Source organism: Nematostella vectensis, chromosome 2 (genome assembly GCF_932526225.1).
Source record: "Nematostella vectensis chromosome 2, jaNemVect1.1, whole genome shotgun sequence".
In the NCBI taxonomy this organism is placed as follows: domain Eukaryota; kingdom Metazoa; phylum Cnidaria; class Anthozoa; order Actiniaria; family Edwardsiidae; genus Nematostella; species Nematostella vectensis.
Genome location: NC_064035.1, coordinates 11,076,293 through 11,095,503, shown reverse-complemented (window position 1 = coordinate 11,095,503; position 19,211 = coordinate 11,076,293). Strand labels below are relative to the sequence as shown.

The 19,211-nt window shown below is 39.4% G+C and overlaps 4 protein-coding genes across 4 annotated transcripts; 2 read left to right on the top strand and 2 right to left on the bottom strand.

Moving 5' to 3' along the window:
- The first annotated feature begins 211 nt into the window (after nt 1-211).
- LOC5521137 (costars family protein v1g158749) lies at nt 212-2,688 on the top strand. The gene is made up of 3 exons (XM_001640887.3): nt 212-313; nt 860-1,003; nt 2,408-2,688. The coding sequence occupies exons 2-3, from the start codon at nt 871-873 to the stop codon at nt 2,521-2,523; spliced, it is 249 nt and encodes an 82-aa protein (XP_001640937.1). The 5' UTR covers nt 212-313; nt 860-870; the 3' UTR covers nt 2,524-2,688.
- LOC5521138 (protein adenylyltransferase SelO, mitochondrial) lies at nt 2,566-15,736 on the bottom strand. Its single transcript, XM_048723174.1, has 19 exons — nt 15,173-15,736; nt 14,155-14,293; nt 13,878-13,911; nt 7,268-7,379; nt 7,045-7,168; nt 6,700-6,812; nt 6,237-6,340; nt 6,044-6,170; nt 5,925-5,973; nt 5,515-5,549; nt 5,328-5,368; nt 5,185-5,254; nt 4,818-4,904; nt 4,334-4,454; nt 4,189-4,256; nt 3,832-3,877; nt 3,713-3,756; nt 3,578-3,644; nt 2,566-3,482 (listed from the first exon to the last, which is right to left on the bottom strand). Exons 1-19 carry the CDS (start codon nt 15,688-15,690, stop codon nt 3,306-3,308), a joined length of 2,076 nt encoding a protein of 691 aa, XP_048579131.1. The 5' UTR covers nt 15,691-15,736; the 3' UTR covers nt 2,566-3,305.
- LOC5510372 lies at nt 8,116-9,701 on the bottom strand. The gene is made up of 2 exons (XM_001630814.3): nt 9,431-9,701; nt 8,116-9,088 (listed from the first exon to the last, which is right to left on the bottom strand). The coding sequence occupies exons 1-2, from the start codon at nt 9,699-9,701 to the stop codon at nt 8,193-8,195; spliced, it is 1,167 nt and encodes a 388-aa protein (XP_001630864.2). The 3' UTR covers nt 8,116-8,192.
- LOC5510379 lies at nt 9,812-13,746 on the top strand. Its single transcript, XM_032379519.2, has 2 exons — nt 9,812-11,324; nt 11,513-13,746. The coding sequence occupies exons 1-2, from the start codon at nt 9,812-9,814 to the stop codon at nt 13,573-13,575; spliced, it is 3,576 nt and encodes a 1,191-aa protein (XP_032235410.2). The 3' UTR covers nt 13,576-13,746.
- Nucleotides 15,737-19,211: the final 3,475 nt, after the last annotated feature.

Sequence of the window (19,211 nt, the reverse complement as noted above, 5' to 3'; positions counted from 1 at the left end):
AAACGGTCTTGGGGACTAGAACCCCAAAACCAACAGTTCACTTCATGTAGGAAGTTAAAACTTGTACTTAATTTTGTCGAATGTTTTATAGACCTATGGGATTAAATGTATGTTATTTTTTCGTTAAAAGCATAAATCACATTTAATAACCCTTTAATTTAGGAGATTTTCTTAGTTGAAAGCTGGTAAAGTGATAATAAAATACTTTCAATCAACTTCTTTGAGGTACTGGGCCGTCCGAAAAGCCGCTGAGTAGGATGAGAGGCTCAAACCGGAACTAGACGCGCCTTCCCCTCGAACCCAACAAGAGCAAGTGAGTTTACTCATTTTAACTTTCTATCGCTGGACCTAGCATTCATTCTACCTCCATGTGCGGCGATTTAGCCATTAATTTATACTTCTTTGTGTTGTGTGTGTGGCGATCTATGGTTGGCTATCTCATTGCTACGTCAAATGCAACATTCCCCATGTCGTTCTGACAGACTGTCCTGTCCTAAGACAATCCAGCGGATTAGGGATCCGTCAGGCCTGTTGATTTGATAAGGGCGTTAGAATTGTTTGCGGATTTCTGAGGGTTCTCTAGAGAAGTCAATGACCGATTTCATTTTCGAGATAAAGTATTTATTCTGGAGACACGCCTCTTTGTACCTCCAACTTTCTTATTTTGTGGAATTTTATTTGTCGATAGAGGAAGGATCTTTAAAATCAATCTAAATAAATCTATACCGTTATAGGCAATTGAAAGCTGGCCCAACTTGTGGTAACCTTTTAATGCTTTTACTATAACTACAGTATTATAGATTATGCAATAATTATAATTTCAAGGGAAACGGAAAGTTTCACTTTCAATTCTTCACAGTAAGAGTCACCATGAATGTTGAACATGAGGTCAAGCTGTTGGTAGAGGAGTTGAAGAGGCTTGGCCAACCAAATAGTGATGACAAAATTGTAGTCAAGTTTGGAGTTCTATTCAATGATGACCGATGTGCCAATATCTTTGAAGGTTAGCATGAAATAATAGTATGCAAGATCCAGCAGTTGGTTGGGTTGTTTAATTTCACATAAAAGATTTTGACTGTGATAAGCATGTCCAATATAGCTTTAATAATCCCATGTCTGTATGTGCAAAGGCTGTTATTCAGAGCTGTAGCATTCCTAGAAAAATTTTTGGGGGCTGGGGCATGACACAGAAAAATTAAGAAAATATTGGGGGAACATGCCCCATCCCCTGCTACTGCCAGTTTGTGTGAAATTCTAACTCTGCCAGGGGGATTCTGGTCCTCCCCTTCCCCCCACTGCAAGCTATAACCTGGCTAAATTCACTCATCTCTTCATGTTAACTCTGCCAGGGGGATTCTGGTCCTCCCCTTTCCCCCACTGCAAGCTATAACCCGGCTAAATTCACTCATCTCTTCATGTTAACTCTGCCAGGGGGATTCTGGTCCTCCCCTTTCCCCCACTGCAAGCTATAACCCGGCTAAATTCACTCATCTCTTCATGTTAACTCTGCCAGGGGGATTCTGGTCCTCCCCTTTCCCCCACTGCAAGCTATAACCTGGCTAAATTCACTCATCTCTTCATGTTAACTCTGCCAGGGGGATTCTGGTCCTCTCCCTTCCCCCCACTGCAAGCTATAACCCGGCTAAATTCACTCATCTCTTCATGTTAACTCTGCCAGGGGGATTCTGGTCCTCCCCTTTCCCCCACTGCAAGCTATAACCTGGCTAAATTCACTCATCTCTTCATGTTAACTCTGCCAGGGGGATTCTGGTCCTCCCCTTTCCCCCACTGCAAGCTATAACCCGGCTAAATTCACTCATCTCTTTATGTTAACTCTGCCAGGGGGATTCTGGTCCTCCCCTTTCCCCCACTGCAAGCTATAACCCGGCTAAATTCACTCATCTCTTCATGTTAGGAAGGGGTCAATGTCTCCTGAATTTCTCAGGAAGGATTTGGCTAGTGACTTCTAGATTTGCAGGAGGGGAAATGGTTGCTGATTTGTTGACCTTACTGCAGAGGGTGTAACCTTTTACATATTTATGCTAAAGGACTACTAAAGCAAATTACAATTATTGGTCATAACAGCCAATAGATGAAGATGTTTGACTTATCTGGGCTGGTTCATTTAAACCAGGGCCTGATAAGTGTAACAGTTATATGCAACCCAAACTGCTGTAAAAGCTATAGGGGCCCATGCCCCCCCAGTTTTTTTCTAAGATTATAAGGAAGTGACCAGTAGGGGGTTGGCTGTGTGCCCTCCAGTTTTCGTAATGTCCTTGTATCATGCATCCCCTTCTTACCAGCTTTTTAATGTCTGTTATGGCCTTGAAACTATTTTGAGGTGATTGTCTTTTGTAAAATACTTCTGCATGAAATTCATTAATCATTCATCATTATCTTATTAAAGCACTGGTTGGAACACTAAAAGCTGCAAAAAGGAAGAAGATTGTCCACTATGATAGTGAACTGTTGCTTCAAGGTGTCCATGATCACGTAGACATTGTACTATTGAAGGATGAATGAACTGATCTGGGTTTTCCCAACACAGGTTCAAAGAGATTTTGATATGATCACACGCATTTATTATGATGTTTTATTTACAAAACAATCACTGGTACTTACGTACAGTACAACTGTAAATGGACATTGTACATAAATAAATTACCATTTGTTATTTTGTATTTAAAATATTGTTTTGTATTACCTCATGGCTACAAGTGGGTAATCTCTGGTGAAAATCTAGCCTGCTACCAGGTTTTACTAAGTGATTTTAGTGCAACAGACTTTATCTTGCTTTACTTGGATGAACAAGAACATCCCCAGCTCACACACAACCAGAACAAAACGAGATCCGGTCCTGGCTTGAAGAATCACTACTGTGTGCTTTAAACACACTTTAAGTAACTGCCTGTGAGCAGGCTAGAGGAAGCTCTGTATTTAGAAAAATGAAAAGTAAACTTATTTTGTCAAAATGAACTTATGCCATCAAGCACAGACCTCACTTGTTTTAGAATGTGCCATCATCATCAACATACAAGCCTTTGTAAGCATGAAACGTCTCATCAGTCCACTGACCATCTTTTTGCCAACTGCATTCTCAGGAAAAGGGTAATTGAAAATCATTAAAGGGACTCCGCTCTTAGGGTGAATCTTGTATTTAAAGTATTTCAATGTACATGGAGTCTCTCTAAAGTTATATGTCTACAGAGAATGACAGCGACATTCAATAATAAAAGGACCAACTTGCATAATTGATGTTCAGGAAATATCTCAACATCAATTATCAGCCATTGGTACTACGAGGATCATGTCACTCTAAGATCCATTGCCCAGTCCGGAGGCTTGCTGTCATAAGCAGGGGCTGATGCACTGGCTTCCAATTCACAAGATTCTTGCTCAGTTGATTTAGCTACACATTCAGCAGTAGCAACGTCTTCTACCTCACTGTAAGGACTTTCTAAAAGCTTGAGAACCCGCTTCACCTGAGAACAAGAGAAATATTTTAATATATTTTTTTTAAATCATGAAAGATTGGATTCAGCACTTGCATGGCTGTATATTAAATATGGTACTTTACCTCTGTAAAATCACCATTTTCTGCTGCAGTAATGGCATTCTGGGCAATGTAGTTTCTCAAAATGAACCTATCGAAACATACTTGTGAGTGACAAAATACACAAATTATGTAACAAACCAATAAATGATAACACACCTTGGGTTATTAGCCTTCATGATATTCACCCTTGTAGAATTTGCCTGAAACATAAAACAAATTGCAAATTGAAGAATAAATTAACCTTGGATCTTGATGATAATGTAATATGATCTCACTTCATCAACATTATCAACTTCATCCATGTCCTCACTCAACCTTGACCTGAAAAAAAGGAAGTTGTCTGGTCTGAGTAAAATTAGACAGTTTCAATATGGAAGAGATGATGTCTGACTCAGCCTTCTAACAAAAGATATATATTTTTTTTAGTTACAGGCGCTTAGGCCAGACTTGATGGACATTTTTAAGGCTCCCCATTAGAAGTCCAAATATACGGTATACTGTAGTTAATAGAAGATTAGAAGAACCAACTAAGCAACAGAGGAAATGTTCATATTTATTAATCGCCTTAGTTTCATGGGGACTCTCCTGAGCTACTGTATTGGCATGAGTAGATACAGATGGGGTACAGTTACCTGTATCTTTCAATCCAGGTGTTCCATAAGTGTGTATCTTTAGCATCTTTTTCCTCTTGACTAGTCTCCTGCATAAAGAAGAACACCAATGGGTACAAATCTAGATGATCAGGTTGAACTGGTTTTTAAATAGCTCAATACAAACCCTCAGTTTCTTTAACTTTTCTACTTTTTCTAACTCTTTCTTTATGACACTGATGCCTCCCCCAAGCTGGTCCAAAAGGCCTGGGTTGGACTGCATTAACATCTGAAACATCTGAATTTGCCTAAAGAAAAATAGTGTTTTTAATTCATCATAGTGATTATTTTAAGCACCACACCCTATATAGCCAAATATAGCATAGTAAGTATTTCATAACAAACAGCATAGCAAGTATAGCATAACAAACAGCATAGCAAGTATAGCATAACAAACAGCATAGCAAGTATAGCACAGCAAGTATAGCATAACAAACAGCATAGTATAGCACAGTACATATAGCATAGTAAGTATAGCATAGCAAGTATAACAAACACAACATAGCAAGTATAGCACAGTAAGTATAGCATATCAAGTATAGCATAGCAAGTATAACAAACACAGCATGGCAAGTATAGCAAAGCAAGTATAGCATATCAAGTATAAGCACCTGTAGTCCATGGAAGGTTGGCTTGCTTGTTTTAACTCATCCAAAGAAAGACACTGTTGCCTGATATACTCAGTGACATCTTCCACTCTGAAATGTAAAAAGCAAAATGCCAAGTGTTCTTCAAGACACCTTGAACATATAGTTTAAGTGTGATTTAGAAATTTGAAACAATTATACCCTTCAGGATACTGATCAGTGAAAAAAGATGACATTACAATGCTCTCCTAGCTTGCCTCTGTAGAGGATGGTACATGAGAGAAGACCGTGCACAACGGTTCTGGAATGCATATTGTATCTTCAGTCAAGAGAGTGAAGAGGACTGATCAATTTGAGGGAAACCAGAAAAGTAGTTAGTTTCATATAGTACCTTTCTTGCTTTGAGACTTGAGGGGCTCCCAGTCTTGAAAGGGCACGGAATGTGTTAGTAAAATCAGCTCCTAGAAATTATTATTAAATAATAAGTTAGAAAAAAAACTAAACCTATTCGAAAATTACAACAGTGATTTTCACCTGTCTTATGCATTGTTTCAAAAAGGGCTTCGATAAGATCACTAAAAGAAAACAGAAAAAAAAAACAGGATTATTTTAACATTGACTATCCTGTCCGGACTCATTAGAACCAGACAGTGCAAATTTTCAAACACAAAAGATAAACTTAAAGGTAAGAGAAAAATATAATAATAAGTTGCATGCTCACACATCCTCAGGTTGCTGTTTGTTGAGTAGCCCAAGCTGGAATAAATAATGACTTTACTGACAGAGTACTATACTATCTTTATTTTATACATTGCTAGTAAGGTGAGTCTGGATTTCATATGAAGGTTCATCCTTGGAAACACAGAGGTTCTTTTTCTACAAAGCAGGCTATGCTGAAGTCTGCTCTTAACTAAAATACCCGAACACATTTTAAAAACTGCACTGAATTTTAGAAGGCAGTAGGGGTGGATAGCATGTCAGCCAGTGCTTGCCACAAAAGCATCAGAGAGAGCCTTGGATATTAAAAATAACATGCAAGAAGCATGACCTTTGGGCACTAACATGGTGTTATAATTGAGAAAATTTGAGATGTTTGTTTTGAACTGTTTAGTTTCTTCTCTACGTCCTTACCTTTAGCCTCATTTTAGAAAGAAAGGCACCTTGATATTCCTTGTCATACCTGAGATGCAACCAGCTCAAATAAATAACAAAGCCTCCTGATTATACTTCTAATGATCAGTGATACCTACAGCTCTTCTAGTGCTGCCAAGGACCGGTCTACAGAGAGGGCATCATGTATAGCTTCACCTAGTTTCATTAGATTCCACTTGCATATCTCTGGCTGTGCTCCATAACGGTAGCGGCCTCTGTCCGCATCTGAGGGATTGAGAAGGGCAAATGACAAAATAGCATACGCATGTCTAAAGGAAAAGCAGTACTAACCTGAATCATTGCAGATGTGTTGTGGATCAAATGCATCCATAAATCCAAATGGACCATAATCAATTGTCAAGCCAACAATGCTCATGTTATCAGTGTTAAGGACCCTGAAAATGATATGTAGATCATTTGCCAAATTTGCATAAAAAATATTACATATTTAAAATCAATGACAAAACAACCTTGGCTATAAATCCTTCTGAAAATTTTAATACTTTGTTTATAATGTTGTCTGTGCATATTTTAAAATACATGACTTCAATTCAATATGTAAAAATATTTGGTACTTCCAAGTGAAACTCCTGCCAGACCAAAGTCTTGCATTGAGCTTATCATACAAAAAAAGGGTCTAAATCGCTAAAAAGTATATGTTTTTTATATTTTGTCATGAATGCCCTTTGTCCATGCACAGTATAGTGTGTATTACAGTCATGAGAGTTTGTTTATAAGAGCCACCACGACTTACCCATGACAAAAGCCAACACATTGCCATTGGGCCACAAGACGAGCAGTTTTCACCACAAGGTCCTTGTAAAAAGCTAGATAGCGTTCTTCTGGAGAGGAATGGAGGTCATATATCTAAAGGGAGTAATAACCACAATTGTTACCGAAGTCAGAAATGGTATGCTTATTTATGCCACATATACACAACCATTGCAGTCAAGACACATCTGTTCTACCTAGCCTACAATCTTTAACACTAGTATTATAAGTAAGTTTGTGTTTTCTTTATCCCATTTTATTTTAGAATTTTACAAATAAAAATATGATTAAATATTATAATTATTCTCAGTGGTGACAAGCTACCAACCTTGGGATAAAACGTTTTTATTGTGTATTCTAACAGCTGGAGCAGAATGTCTTTTCTGCCAGTGCTTGGTCCTTTTCGACCAGTAACAGGATCTATAGGCTTGAATATCTCAAAGGATCCAAATCTACAAAATATAATACAGTAAAAGTCAATACTTCAGTACATTTTTCAAGGCAAGAGATTGGAATTTTTTCAATTTCATTTTATAGATGACTGTGTTGACCTTATAAATGTTGGTGCAATACGCAAGATGATAGTTGCCTTCTCAGACTTTTCATTCCCATTGTAGAAAATATCACGTATAACCTTAGTATCTGATGTGACACAGCTACCAGCTTGAATAAAAACAATAAAAGAAACAAAAGTAAGATAGATTTAGGGCCAATATAGCCTTATTTGTAAGCCGCCCCCATCTTTTTTTTAATTTCAGGTCTTCTGTTTGGTAAAAGGGCTGTTCATTTTTTTGTTTAACAGAACATCAGCATTAAGATTTCCCCAAGACAAGATTGTAACATTAGAAAACATTTTAATTTTTGTATAAAACTAAGATCTCATTTTTTGTGAGTCTGTCCTCTAAAAGCTGCACAGAAGAGCGTGTCATGTACACAGCTTGACTACATTTTGTTACATACTGTACTTATTGGTTCATGAAACGATATGGAGTCATCTGTGTATGACTCCATATAAGGAGTCATAAGACTCATAAGACTAAGAGGATAGACGCAGGCAAAAATTAGATCCACTTCTTAAACATCATTATCAAAGAAACTCTGTATTGGTCAGTCGCAAAAGCACTCTCCAGTCGCTTTCGCGACTGACAAACGCAGACAGCTGCAGAGGAGGAAACTAAGGGACCAGTCATTATTTATCTATAGGGGGGGCTGGGAGAAAAAAAGGGGGGGTCAAGGCCATTTTAAATTAGCAAAGAGGGGGGGTCATTGTATTTTAGGTACAATAAACAGGGGGGGCCATCTTGTTAATCAGCATGATTTTTCAAAGAGTTGTTATATTGAAAACCAGTTAGATGAGATGTTATGTAGGATAAAGAATTGACAATTTATGAAAATACCATTTGAATATCATGACATTTATCAATAATTTTCTGTAAAACAACAACATTTTCAACAAAAAGAGTGAACATCATCTTATTAAAGTGCGGCAATGGTCTGCCCTATTATTGCAAGTGCATCGAGCGCAAAAAAGCCCTGATTGAATAGAAGGTCTAACTTCATGATGTCACAACTCTTCAACAGTCCTAAGGCCTCAGTGTTAATCTCATCCTCGCACACAGCATGTTGACTTTGTAAGGCTACATTATATCCATCAGGGAAGCAGAGAGTATAGGTAAACTCATCTGTAAGCTTGACAATCAGTTTATGCATTGCAGTGTCTTCTCTTTTCCTTTTTCTTTTTTTGGCTTTGCAAGCATTTTCTTTTCTTCTTCTCTTTGCAAGACTTGACTTTTTCTTTAAGCTTACGGAAGATAATGACTTATAGGTTACTCCAATACTGATAAGCTTAGACTTGGCATTTGTTATTGTATCAATAAGACCTTTTAAGTGCCCAATCTGAGATTCATAATACTTCTCCTGTTCCTTTGCCCATGCATGAGAGTGTCGTCCACTGGCTATGAATAGTTCACCATAACTATTTTCAGTTTCACTTTTTCGTGCAAGAAGTGCTTTTTCCAAACATGATAGCTCTTTGACTCCACGCTCGCAATTTGAAACATCAGCTGGACTGATGCATGGCAGAGAGCCCAAGTATTTACCAAAGCAAGCATTGTTATCATTACTCAAAATATAATTGAGTTTCTGTTCTATTTTCTCTGTCTCGGTCTTTGCTTCCCACCTCTTTCTTCTCTCTTTAAATAGGTACTCTTCAAATGCACAGTCACTCATATGGGGCTTTGCAGCTTCAAACATCTCTGGCAAGATTTCATTGAAATACTTAGTACGTGGGTGTTGAGGGTTTTCATACCAATATTTGGACTTTTGGTATGGCAATGGATCTCTTGTGGGTTGCTTTGAAGAACCTGGGAGAACTGGAGAAAAAGAGGATTAACAAAAATGACAATAAGTTTGACTGTGAGTAATAAAATACTCTGAAGTCTTGAATATGGGATAGAGGAAAATAAACAGATTAATATATAAGTGGAAATTAATAACCATGGGCTATCAAAATTTCTTTAAAATACATAAAAGTGCATGAACTATTATTGGGAACTTCAGAGTACAGTGTACATTATATTATGTAAGGTAAAAATATTCTAAATTCTAGTCTTTTTGTTCACAATAGCACTAAAGCAATTTGAATTTTTTGCAACAACAAAACTTGTTTATATCTTCATTTTAAAAAGATCTTAATATCAAAACTTTAAACATACCTGACTGAACTAAAGGTGTTTTGGTTTTGACTGCATCGAGTTTGTTGTTAATTGCTTTCTGTCTCATTGAAAGTTTGAGTTCTTCAATCTTGAGTAATATCTTTTTCCTGTGTCCTCTTTTCAAAATTCCTATTTCTTCCAACTCTTGGTCAGTTATTGTAGCAACAACATCAAGATCATCGTATCCTTCGTCTACAAATAGGCTTTGAAACTCCGATAATCCACAATCATGGAGCCATTTAGTCACATTGTTTATCGCTTCATCCGCCATCTTGAATAAGCGCCGAGTGGGGTCTGGAGACTAATGTCTTCCGTCGTTGTAACGCGGGCTCACTATAAAACTGTTTACTGAGGTTATATAATAACTAAAGCAGTCCAAACATGGATGGTATAATGAATGCATCACTTGTTACAGAAAAGAATGTGGAAAACTCGCCTCTAGTTACTTCAACTGACACAACAACCAATCCAAAAGTAACCAAACATGATATCCGCCTTAATAGTAAGTCCATCTCAGTGAATGAAACTAGCATAGATTTAAGAACTTCATTGCAGGCCTGTCAAGACGATGGCTTGGCTTTTTTATTAAACTATCAATATCAAGAAGCAAGAAGGCTGGGACATATAAAAAAGGAGAAAAAACTTAATGAAATTCATAGTCACCTTCTACTGAAGCCAGATGTGGGCAATGCTAAGCACATTGGATATATTGACTTTGACACTGCATATGAACTGTATTGTGGACACCAAGAAAATGCTGTTGAGAAAAAAGACTTTAGAGACATTCTCCTTCACCCTGATTATGGTTTGCATGTACATATTGTAAACTTTCTTGAGTACAACAGACGGTACATAATTTTAAAGACAAGTGAGCTGGATGTCCCAAATTTTGTTGCTGAACTTCTTACCATGGTTACAAGTGAGAATGAGTATGTGCAAGAATACAGAGCTCGTTTTGAGATAAAAACAAACAGCTTGAAGTGTATTTTGAACTCGATGGACTCGGAATGGGATAGAAAATGTGCAAAACTTTTAATTGCAGCAAACCGGTCAAGAACGGAAATTGAAGAGCTTGGCATTCATCCTGATTCTTTGGTGAAAAGTATGCAAAATGTAAAAGCTATTACCGAGGAAATAGAAAGAGCTAAGGTTGCTGCAGGTGACTGTGTTATGTTACGTTTGCGAGATAAGACAGAACATCTGAAATCTCAAATAGATGGATATACATCGCTCATTGAAAAGAAAAATGGTGTTTGGAAAGATCATCTGATAAGTGAAGTCAAGGATAAATTGGATATTGCAAAGGAGCAACTTGATGACAATGCAAAATACATTAAATGTCTTGAGAACCCAGATGAAGCTGACAAGTATGTGAAGCAGAAAATACAACAGAGAGTAAAACGCACAGCAGAAAATCTGGTAGAGTCTCACAGGATGAAAAAACGAAAACTGGGTGCTGGTCCTAATCAACAACTTGATTCTTCAGATGAAGAGTTCATAGCCAAAGCTATTGAAGATAAAGCCACTTACCATGGCAGGAGGCATAATCCTGTGATGTTCACAAATAGACGCGTGAAGAAGGGAGATCTACTGACAATTGCTAATTACAGGCTACTCCAGAAAGGCAAGAAGTTAATAAAGTCTGCCACAACCCCTTGGAACAGATCCCGTCCAAAAAACGTCAGAAGTCGTCAAGCAAAATTGCATATTGGCAAAGGGTTATTTTGCACAAAAAAGCCACCGAAAGCAGAAGATTGTGATAACGAAAACACTCATCATCAGCGAAGTCACTGTAAAAATGTCCAACAATTCCTGTCCTCTGACAAGTCGAAGCAGAAGTTCAGCTTTATTAAATCTATGGACGATAAGGCATACATACGACCTGGAACGTCAGGTAAACTTTGATAACAAACGAAAATAGTTTACTATAGTAGGTGGGCCACAATACTTGCCGGCGTAATCTTTTTAGTCATAGATATATACATATAATTTGCCAGTTATGCATCAATAATTGAGTGGTTGAGTAATCTAATGAAAAAGAAAAAAATTCAATTAATGAGTCCTTTAAATGTATCTTCCTAGAGGGACTTGAAAAGACTCGAAATACCAAGATTCTAACACTTAGCGGTGAAGGCGCAAGGCAGTTGCCGAAGTACGACTGGCCAGAGAAAGCAGTTTATCAAACTCCCGCTGCACATAGAATAATGGAAAAAGAGAGTATAACTATGGACGATGGATCTGAAAAGCTGATAACCGTTAATGATAATCACATTGTTATCGTACGCCCAAAGTCATACGTGCCGTCATCAGGAACAATGTGGGCTAATGAGACTCATAGGTTAAGGTGTGTATACCCAGATATGCACGAAGTTGAACCAGAAGATGCCTTCGTCAAGTATTCTGCAAATTTTCGCCAGTTTTGTTCTTCGTTGTATGGAGATGTATATTTACTCGACGACATGACTATGGAAGAAGATCTCAAGAAGATGAGTGCATCGGAACCATGCCCTCACAAAGAATATGAGCTAAAACGTTTAACACATTTTCTACACAGAGTTGATATCTGCTTTGATGCAGTTGAGGTAACAAAGAATGTGATGAGTGAACAAGAATGCGAATTAATCAAGAACATTCAAAGCTCCATGATACCACTGATTAACCATTGCTCCATAATTGTAGAGGCGCTTAGGAAGGATAACTGTCCAGAAATCGGCAGTTTTATGGATATGAAATCACAAGCTGATGAAATTCTAAAGCACCTGGGTTCACTTAAGCTTCCGCAAGTCAAACCACGTTGGGCTGAGTTCACAGACGCTGGTCCAGGAGTGGGAGTTAACAATGTTGATGTTAAGGTTAGAAGTGCAGAGTTAGACAGGTTATACAACCGCGATTACCGTATCCGAGTACACCGTTCAAGGGGTGATAGTGGGCAGAATGAGGCGGAGCGCACAAACTCTGCAATTGGTGACGCTGTTGTTGATGGAGCCACTATCAAATGGGAACATTACAAACGTTTTCATGGAATGACGAAAGAGGAGATAGCTGATTTGACCATCGAAGAATTTGATGCACTCGAAGACCAAAGGATGGAACGGAATGCGTGGAGAATCACACACCAACTTGCTGAAAGAATTGACGGTGCGCCCGTGTTATCAGATTTCATCAATGGTATAGCATCGGAAAGTCCAGATGATATGTTCTTCTTTAATGACAACTATCTGTCGCAATATACAAGTAAATCGAAGTCTCTTCGAGCAACTGTGCCTGGTGCTTCTTATTTTGATAAGATATTCACGTTCATTGAACTACACCTGCAGACAGGGGAACTGTATACGGAATTTCTAAAGGAGTCATGCAAGAAAACACTGGGTACTTCATGTGAGTATTGTCTGAAAAATCCATGGAGCGGCCCAGTAATGACCCGTATACCAAGACCATTTCCAAGCGCCGATGATCTTCCAGAGTTCCATTACAAGAATGTTCATAGCACTCCACTCACAGACAGCAAGGGAAATGATCGTGGTCCAGATGACTGGCAGCCAAGAGCTAACATTAAGAAGTTATTTGAGCAAAAGAAATTGTCCCTCGAAGACAATGAAGAAATCAAGAAATTTTCCCAGGCATTTATTGTTGACGAAAAATATGTCAGATCCTATTTAGAACATCTATCGTCATTGGAAACCATCTCCAAAATCCGGGAAAAGCAACGCAAAGATGCAAGGCAAGAACGAAAAAAGAAGGAGGTTTCTGATTACAACTGGCAGGAACTTATTGAGAATGGCAAGCTGCCATCACTTGTCGTTTCAGAACTTGATAAGTATTTGATCCATTATAACCTTTCAAAGACAGGGAAGAAAAAGGACAAAATCAGGCGCATTACCGTTCACTACTACAATCAGGATAGAAGAGCTGTGCCTGATGATCAACCTGTAGCAGATTTTGATCAACAATTTGGTTCTGAAGATAGTGAAAATGAAAGTGACAGTGATGAAGACCTCGTTTTGTGTGACAGCAGCAGTGACAGTGACAGTGATAGTAGTGATTGCGATGGCGATGAGGAAGGTGGCTCTGCAGAGGTACTTACATCTAGAAGTGGCCGAAAAACTACACAAAATTCAAGATTTGCTGATTTCGTTCTTTATTAGGTAGGTCTCAGGTGCCCCATTTTTTTTGGGGGGGGGGTCATCTTTTAAAATTATAATACGGAGGGGGGGCTATCTGCAATTTTCTTCAATTAAGGGGGGGCTTTGACAAAAGTTTCACCTTTGACTGGAAAATTACCCAGCCCCCCCCATAGATAAATAATGACTGGTCCCTAACATTGGGGGAGCATTTACTTAAAATATTTCATGCCTTACTAACTCATAACTCAAGAAGGGGTTCTTCTTTAAAAGGGAGTACTAAAATGAGCATTTATAGTATTTTGTTAACATGGTCTGAATTTTACCTCTTGTTGTCGGAATACCAAGGTGATACATTGCCTAAAAAGAGTTGTCATAAGTCAGTACCATCCCAGAGGTGACAGGAATATAGAAATGACTGAAAAGAATCTCCCAATATTTCAGACTCTTAAGTCGCACTAGTGCAAAATATATGGCATGAAGTAACTTAGCTCGCATGCATTTCTTTTAATAATAAGATTTAATACGGAAGGGGTAAAATAATTTATCAGAAAATGTCAGAAAATAATTAAGCTCCTGGAATTCTGCCATGAATGATTTTACCTCACTGCAAAGGAATTCCCTGATACTTGATCTCAGCACCTTTCGCCCGTCTGCTTGACGAGAATAGGGTGTGAGGCCTGATCCCTTTAGCTGCATCTCCCATCTTTCTCCTTTGCTATTGATCACCTCACCTAAATACCTAGGGATAATGAACCATTGTGGCATTATCAACTACTGTACGGCATGCATAAAGCATTTACCTTCAAGCCAAAATCTATTTATTTATTGACCAATATTTGACAGGATAGACCTCTTCAGATTATGTCTGATATCACTGGGGTCCATGATCTAAAATTACACTTCATAATTAGAATTGATAATGGAAAGCTGAGTTACAATTGAAAAATAACAATAAACTGGAGATTAAAGTCATTAGAATTCAACAAATTCACACTAATAATAGTAATAATTACATTACAAATTCTTCATCAGAAAGAATGCTCTGTTGGCACAGCCAAAACAGGATGGATCCCGGAATTGGGCCATCAACCCAACTAGTGGGGGACACTAACATTAGAAACATGGCTAACAGTACATTTGTCTCTTGACTCATCTGCATTATCCAAATTTACCTGGTAAACGTGGAGGCTTAGGGCCTGTGTGTTTTCCGGATGTAGTTCTCAAATTCTAATTTGCCATACATCTTTGAAACATTAATACAATACAATACAATTTATTCACTTCACCATATACAGATTTAGTATATAGGCTTGCCTGAAAGTGAATGATAAAGCCAACGACTCCAGCAGCATTCCCCTTCTATTTTTAAGTTAAGTTTAAGTTTCTTAACTGGAAGCATGAGTACATACTTTGCCGCCTCCTTTGGTATTTACTTTGGAGGGTTAAATACTGAAGAGAAAATCTGCCTCTCCAAATTCTTAGCGAGATCAAATCAGTGATCAAAAACATCTCAGGCAACACTCACTCCCAACCCCCCACCCCCTCCTCTCCGGGAGACCGGCAAATACCCCCCCCCCCCCCCCCCTCTCTAGTCTACATAACAAAAATATGTACTTACATTGCAGCTCCATCACCAAGCTGGCCAGAGAAATAACCAAACTGATGTCCACAGTAACAATGAGAAGCAGGTCTTGTACCCGGCAGTAGTTTATTTCCGCTGAAATACTGAGCAAACTCCTGTCTTTCGATCTCGGCCTTGTGGAGATCGAGCAACTCCAATGCACTCTCGGAAAACACAACAGTCTTTGGATTAGACACAGGAGCCGGCTCGACTAGTGAGAAGCATGCCCCTTCTACTTGCCTGACATAGTTTTTTGTTTCCTTGTCGATGGGCAGCGATCGAAGCGCTAGATTATCAAAGGTCAAAGTCCCAAGTGTCGCCATTCTGTGGTTACATAATTCTCTTGACGATTGTTGATTGCCTGAGTACTGTTCATCTAAATGTGTCACGATTCTCAGTTTTTCTTCAATGAAATCATAGAAGTGTATCTTCTTTATGCCTGTTACTTTTGTCACTCGATGTCTTTCCAGACCGCTACGGAGAATGCGACTTCGCAGACCTCGAAGAGCGATCATCCGCTTGCACCTTTGTTTGATCGCTCTTTCTCTTATAGGATCTTATGACTTTTATCTTTGGGTTCCCTGTGTTTTTTTTAGAAACTTCCCAGTTTACGCTGACGAAGGCTAAGTGCAACGTGAATTCTTTAATAATTATAGACTTGCTTATTGGAAATCACTGGCTATAAGTATTATCAAACTAGCTCTCTCAAATAGGTATTTGTTTAGTCTTTGTTTTGAGAAAGAGAGAGAGAGAGTTGCACACAAGGAGTGTATCGGGTTTGCTGTGGTTTTCTTAAAGGGCGGTCACTTGGCAATCTACTGCAAAATGGCGTTGATCACGCTTCGACGAATGCTTCAAGGTATTTCCTCGGATGTAATCGCTATAGAGGCAAGAATCACTCAAAGCATTGGAAGGATTTTATTCACACGACATGAACTAGCCCCTGTAGGCTGCAGTATTGATCATGAAAAGGATATTTCCCAGAGAGAAGGCTTTCTTCTCATGGCAGTTCCCAAACGAAAGACCACTCCGTCCAAAAAGAAGCTTAGACATCAACACAAGTGGCTGAAGAACAGAACAGACATCGAGGTTTGTGCAGTGTGTGGAAACCACAAGCTTTTGGGACATTTGTGTGGACAATGTTTGGAGAAAGTTAACGTAGATACACGGGAATACAGAAAAAACAAGAATCCAGATGATAGCCATTGGCCAATACCCGAAGTCTTGAAGAAATTCCGCTTATACTGAATAGACCTATCTTCTAAATGGTCATTTGTACATGTATGAAAGGTATCATCAACAACAGAGATGGCAATATCTTACTGAACTTATAGCAACAATACCATTAACACAGAAAAAGACAGCATCCCACTGGTCTATAAGTCTGCCCCTAAATTACTTTAAAGTACATCAAATCAGTTGATAGATACTGATAGTAAAATACAATGTGACTAGTGTGTATAGCATTGGTTTTAATAACCAAGAATGTTTGATATCTCTCCTGTTTGACATTATTCATGTTAATCTATGTTATCTCATCATAACCAAATATTCAAGATGTGGAAGTACATTGGGGAAGGGGTGAGTTGCATGTAGTGGATGGGAAATGGAAGGGATTGCATGCAAGTGGTGGATGGGGGATGGAATAGATGGCATGAAAGTGGTGGATGGAGAATGGAAGGGATGACATGTAAGTGGTGGATGGGAGGGATGACATGCAAGTGATGGATGGGGGATGGAAGGGATGACATGCAAGTGGTGGATGGGGAATGGAAGGGATGACATGCAAGTGGTGGATGGAGAATGGAAGGGATGACATGCAAGTGGTGGATGGAGAATGGAAGGGATGGCATGCAAGTGGTGGATGGAGAATGGAAGGGATGACATACAAGTGGTGGATGGAGAATGGAAGGGATGGCATGCAAGTGGTGGATGGAGAACGGAAGGGATGACATGCAAGTGGTGGATGGAGAATGGAAGGGATGGCATGCAAGTGGTGGATGGAGAATGGAAGGGATGACATGCAAGTGGTGGATGGAGAATGGAAGGGATGTCATGCAAGTGGTGGATGGATAATGGAAGGGATGTCATGCAAGTGGTGGATGGATAATGGAAGGGATGTCATGCAGGCGGTGGATGGAGAATGGAAGGGATGACATGTAAGTGGTGGATGTAAAATGGAAGGGATGACATGCAAGTGGTGATGGATGGAGAATGGAAGGGATGACATGCAAGTGGTGGATGGAGATTGAAAGGGATGTCATGCAAGTGGTGGATGGAGAATGGAAGGGATGGCATGCAAGTGGTGGATGGAGAATGGAAGGGATGACATGCAAGTGGTGGATGGAGAATGGAAGGGATGACATGCAAGTGGTGGATGGAGAATGGAAGGGATGACATGCAAGTGGTGTATGGGGAATGGAAGGGATGACATGCAAGTGATGGATGGAGAATGGAAGGGATGGCATGCAAGTGATGGATGGAGAATGGAAGGGATGACATGCAAGTGGTGGATGGAGAATGGAAGGGATGACATGCAAGTGGTGGTGGATGGAGAATGGAAGGGATGACATGCAAGTGGTGGTGGATGGAGAATGGAAGGGATGACATGCAAGTGGTGGATGGAGAATGAAAGGGATGACATGCAAGTGGTGGATGGAGAATGGAAGGGATGACATGCAAGTGGTGGATGAAGAATGAAAGGGATGTCATGCAAGTGGTGGATGGAGAATGGAAGGGATGACATGCAAGTGGTGGATGGAGAATGGAAGGGATGACATGCAAGTGGTGGATGGAGAATGGAAGGGATGGCATGCAAGTGGTGGATGGAGAATGGAAGGGATGACATGCAAGTGGTGGATGGGGAATGGAAGGGATGACATGCAAGTGATGGATGGAGAATGGAAGGGATGGCATGCAAGTGATGGATGGAGAATGGAAGGGATGACATGCAAGTGGTGGATGGAGAATGGAAGGGATGACATGCAAGTGATGGATGGAGAATGGAAGGGATGACATGCAAGTGGTGGATGGAGAATGGAAGGGATGACATGCAAGTGATGGATGGAGAATGGAAGGGATGGCATGCAAGTGATGGATGGAGAATGGAAGGGATGACATGCAAGTGGTGGATGGAGAATGGAAGGGATGACATGCAAGTGGTGGATGAGGAATGGAAGGGATGACATGCAAGTAGTGGTTGGGTATAGTAATCCCTCGTTTTTGTGTGACTAGGCGAAACAAGTTTAAAGTTCTATTATTGATGAAGCACGTTATAACTGTCCGTCACATTTAATGTGTCCATTAACTGATATGGGCAAGAAAACCGCTTTTTAAAGTTTTGTTACAAGCACGCGCATTCCCAAGAATTTATTTACTCTAATTTAACACGGAAAGAAAGCGCGATAGACACATCAATGGTGTGGTACAAAAGTAAAAGAAAAATAGGGATGTATGCAAGAGGTTAAAGCCGCATTGTCGATTACGTAACAATCTCCGATAATTTTTAACGGAAAACGCGAAAAATATTTCAAAATATTGAAAGCAGTGTGTCTATTGGAAGTTTCTTTGAGGATGTGATTGATAATTTAGAGGAGATGGCCTGTTTAATATCTCGGATTCTAATAGATTTTTTTGTCTTTTAACGGTTGAGGTTTCCATCGGACCTCCGGAAGTAAACTGGTGACAATACGCCTTTAATACATGCTAGAAAAACTTGCAAAGGGAAATTTCCCGAAATGTCCCCTAAGCTCCACTAAAATTTGTTCACAAAGGTGGATGCGCGAAACGGCTACTGGCATGTGCAGCTCGACGAGGAACCGATCCAGCAGCTGACACACTAGTGCAGGAAAATGGTGCAGAATTGTTCAAATTAATATTAGGGTTATAAAATTTGGCAGGGTGATAGATCTTTGCACCACGATTAATTCTCTAGATAGGATGTCACGCACAAAAACAAGTACCTCCAGTTTTATAGGGGTGGATTTAATTATTACAAAAATGAAGGAAACATACACTTAATGGTAATGTACCGGCC

What these genes read in the sequence shown, in the direction of transcription:
- LOC5510372 (XM_001630814.3), bottom strand. Translation starts at nt 9,701, where the DNA reads ATGGCGGATGAAGCGATAAACAATGTGACTAAATGGCTCCATGATTGT. An exon ending in AACACCTTTAGTTCAGTCAG is followed by an intron (nt 9,089 to 9,430) that starts GTATGTTTAAAG and finishes CTTTTTCTCCAG; the next exon opens with TTCTCCCAGGTTCTTCAAAG.
- LOC5510379 (XM_032379519.2), top strand. Translation starts at nt 9,812, where the DNA reads ATGGATGGTATAATGAATGCATCACTTGTTACAGAAAAGAATGTGGAA. An exon ending in CATACGACCTGGAACGTCAG is followed by an intron (nt 11,325 to 11,512) that starts GTAAACTTTGAT and finishes GTATCTTCCTAG; the next exon opens with AGGGACTTGAAAAGACTCGA.
- LOC5521137 (XM_001640887.3), top strand. Translation starts at nt 871, where the DNA reads ATGAATGTTGAACATGAGGTCAAGCTGTTGGTAGAGGAGTTGAAGAGG. An exon ending in ATGTGCCAATATCTTTGAAG is followed by an intron (nt 1,004 to 2,407) that starts GTTAGCATGAAA and finishes ATCTTATTAAAG; the next exon opens with CACTGGTTGGAACACTAAAA.
- LOC5521138 (XM_048723174.1), bottom strand. Translation starts at nt 15,690, where the DNA reads ATGATCGCTCTTCGAGGTCTGCGAAGTCGCATTCTCCGTAGCGGTCTG. An exon ending in ATTGCACCAACATTTATAAG is followed by an intron (nt 7,169 to 7,267) that starts GTCAACACAGTC and finishes TATATTTTGTAG; the next exon opens with ATTTGGATCCTTTGAGATAT. An exon ending in ACCTGGATTGAAAGATACAG is followed by an intron (nt 3,878 to 4,188) that starts GTAACTGTACCC and finishes CCTTTTTTTCAG; the next exon opens with GTCAAGGTTGAGTGAGGACA.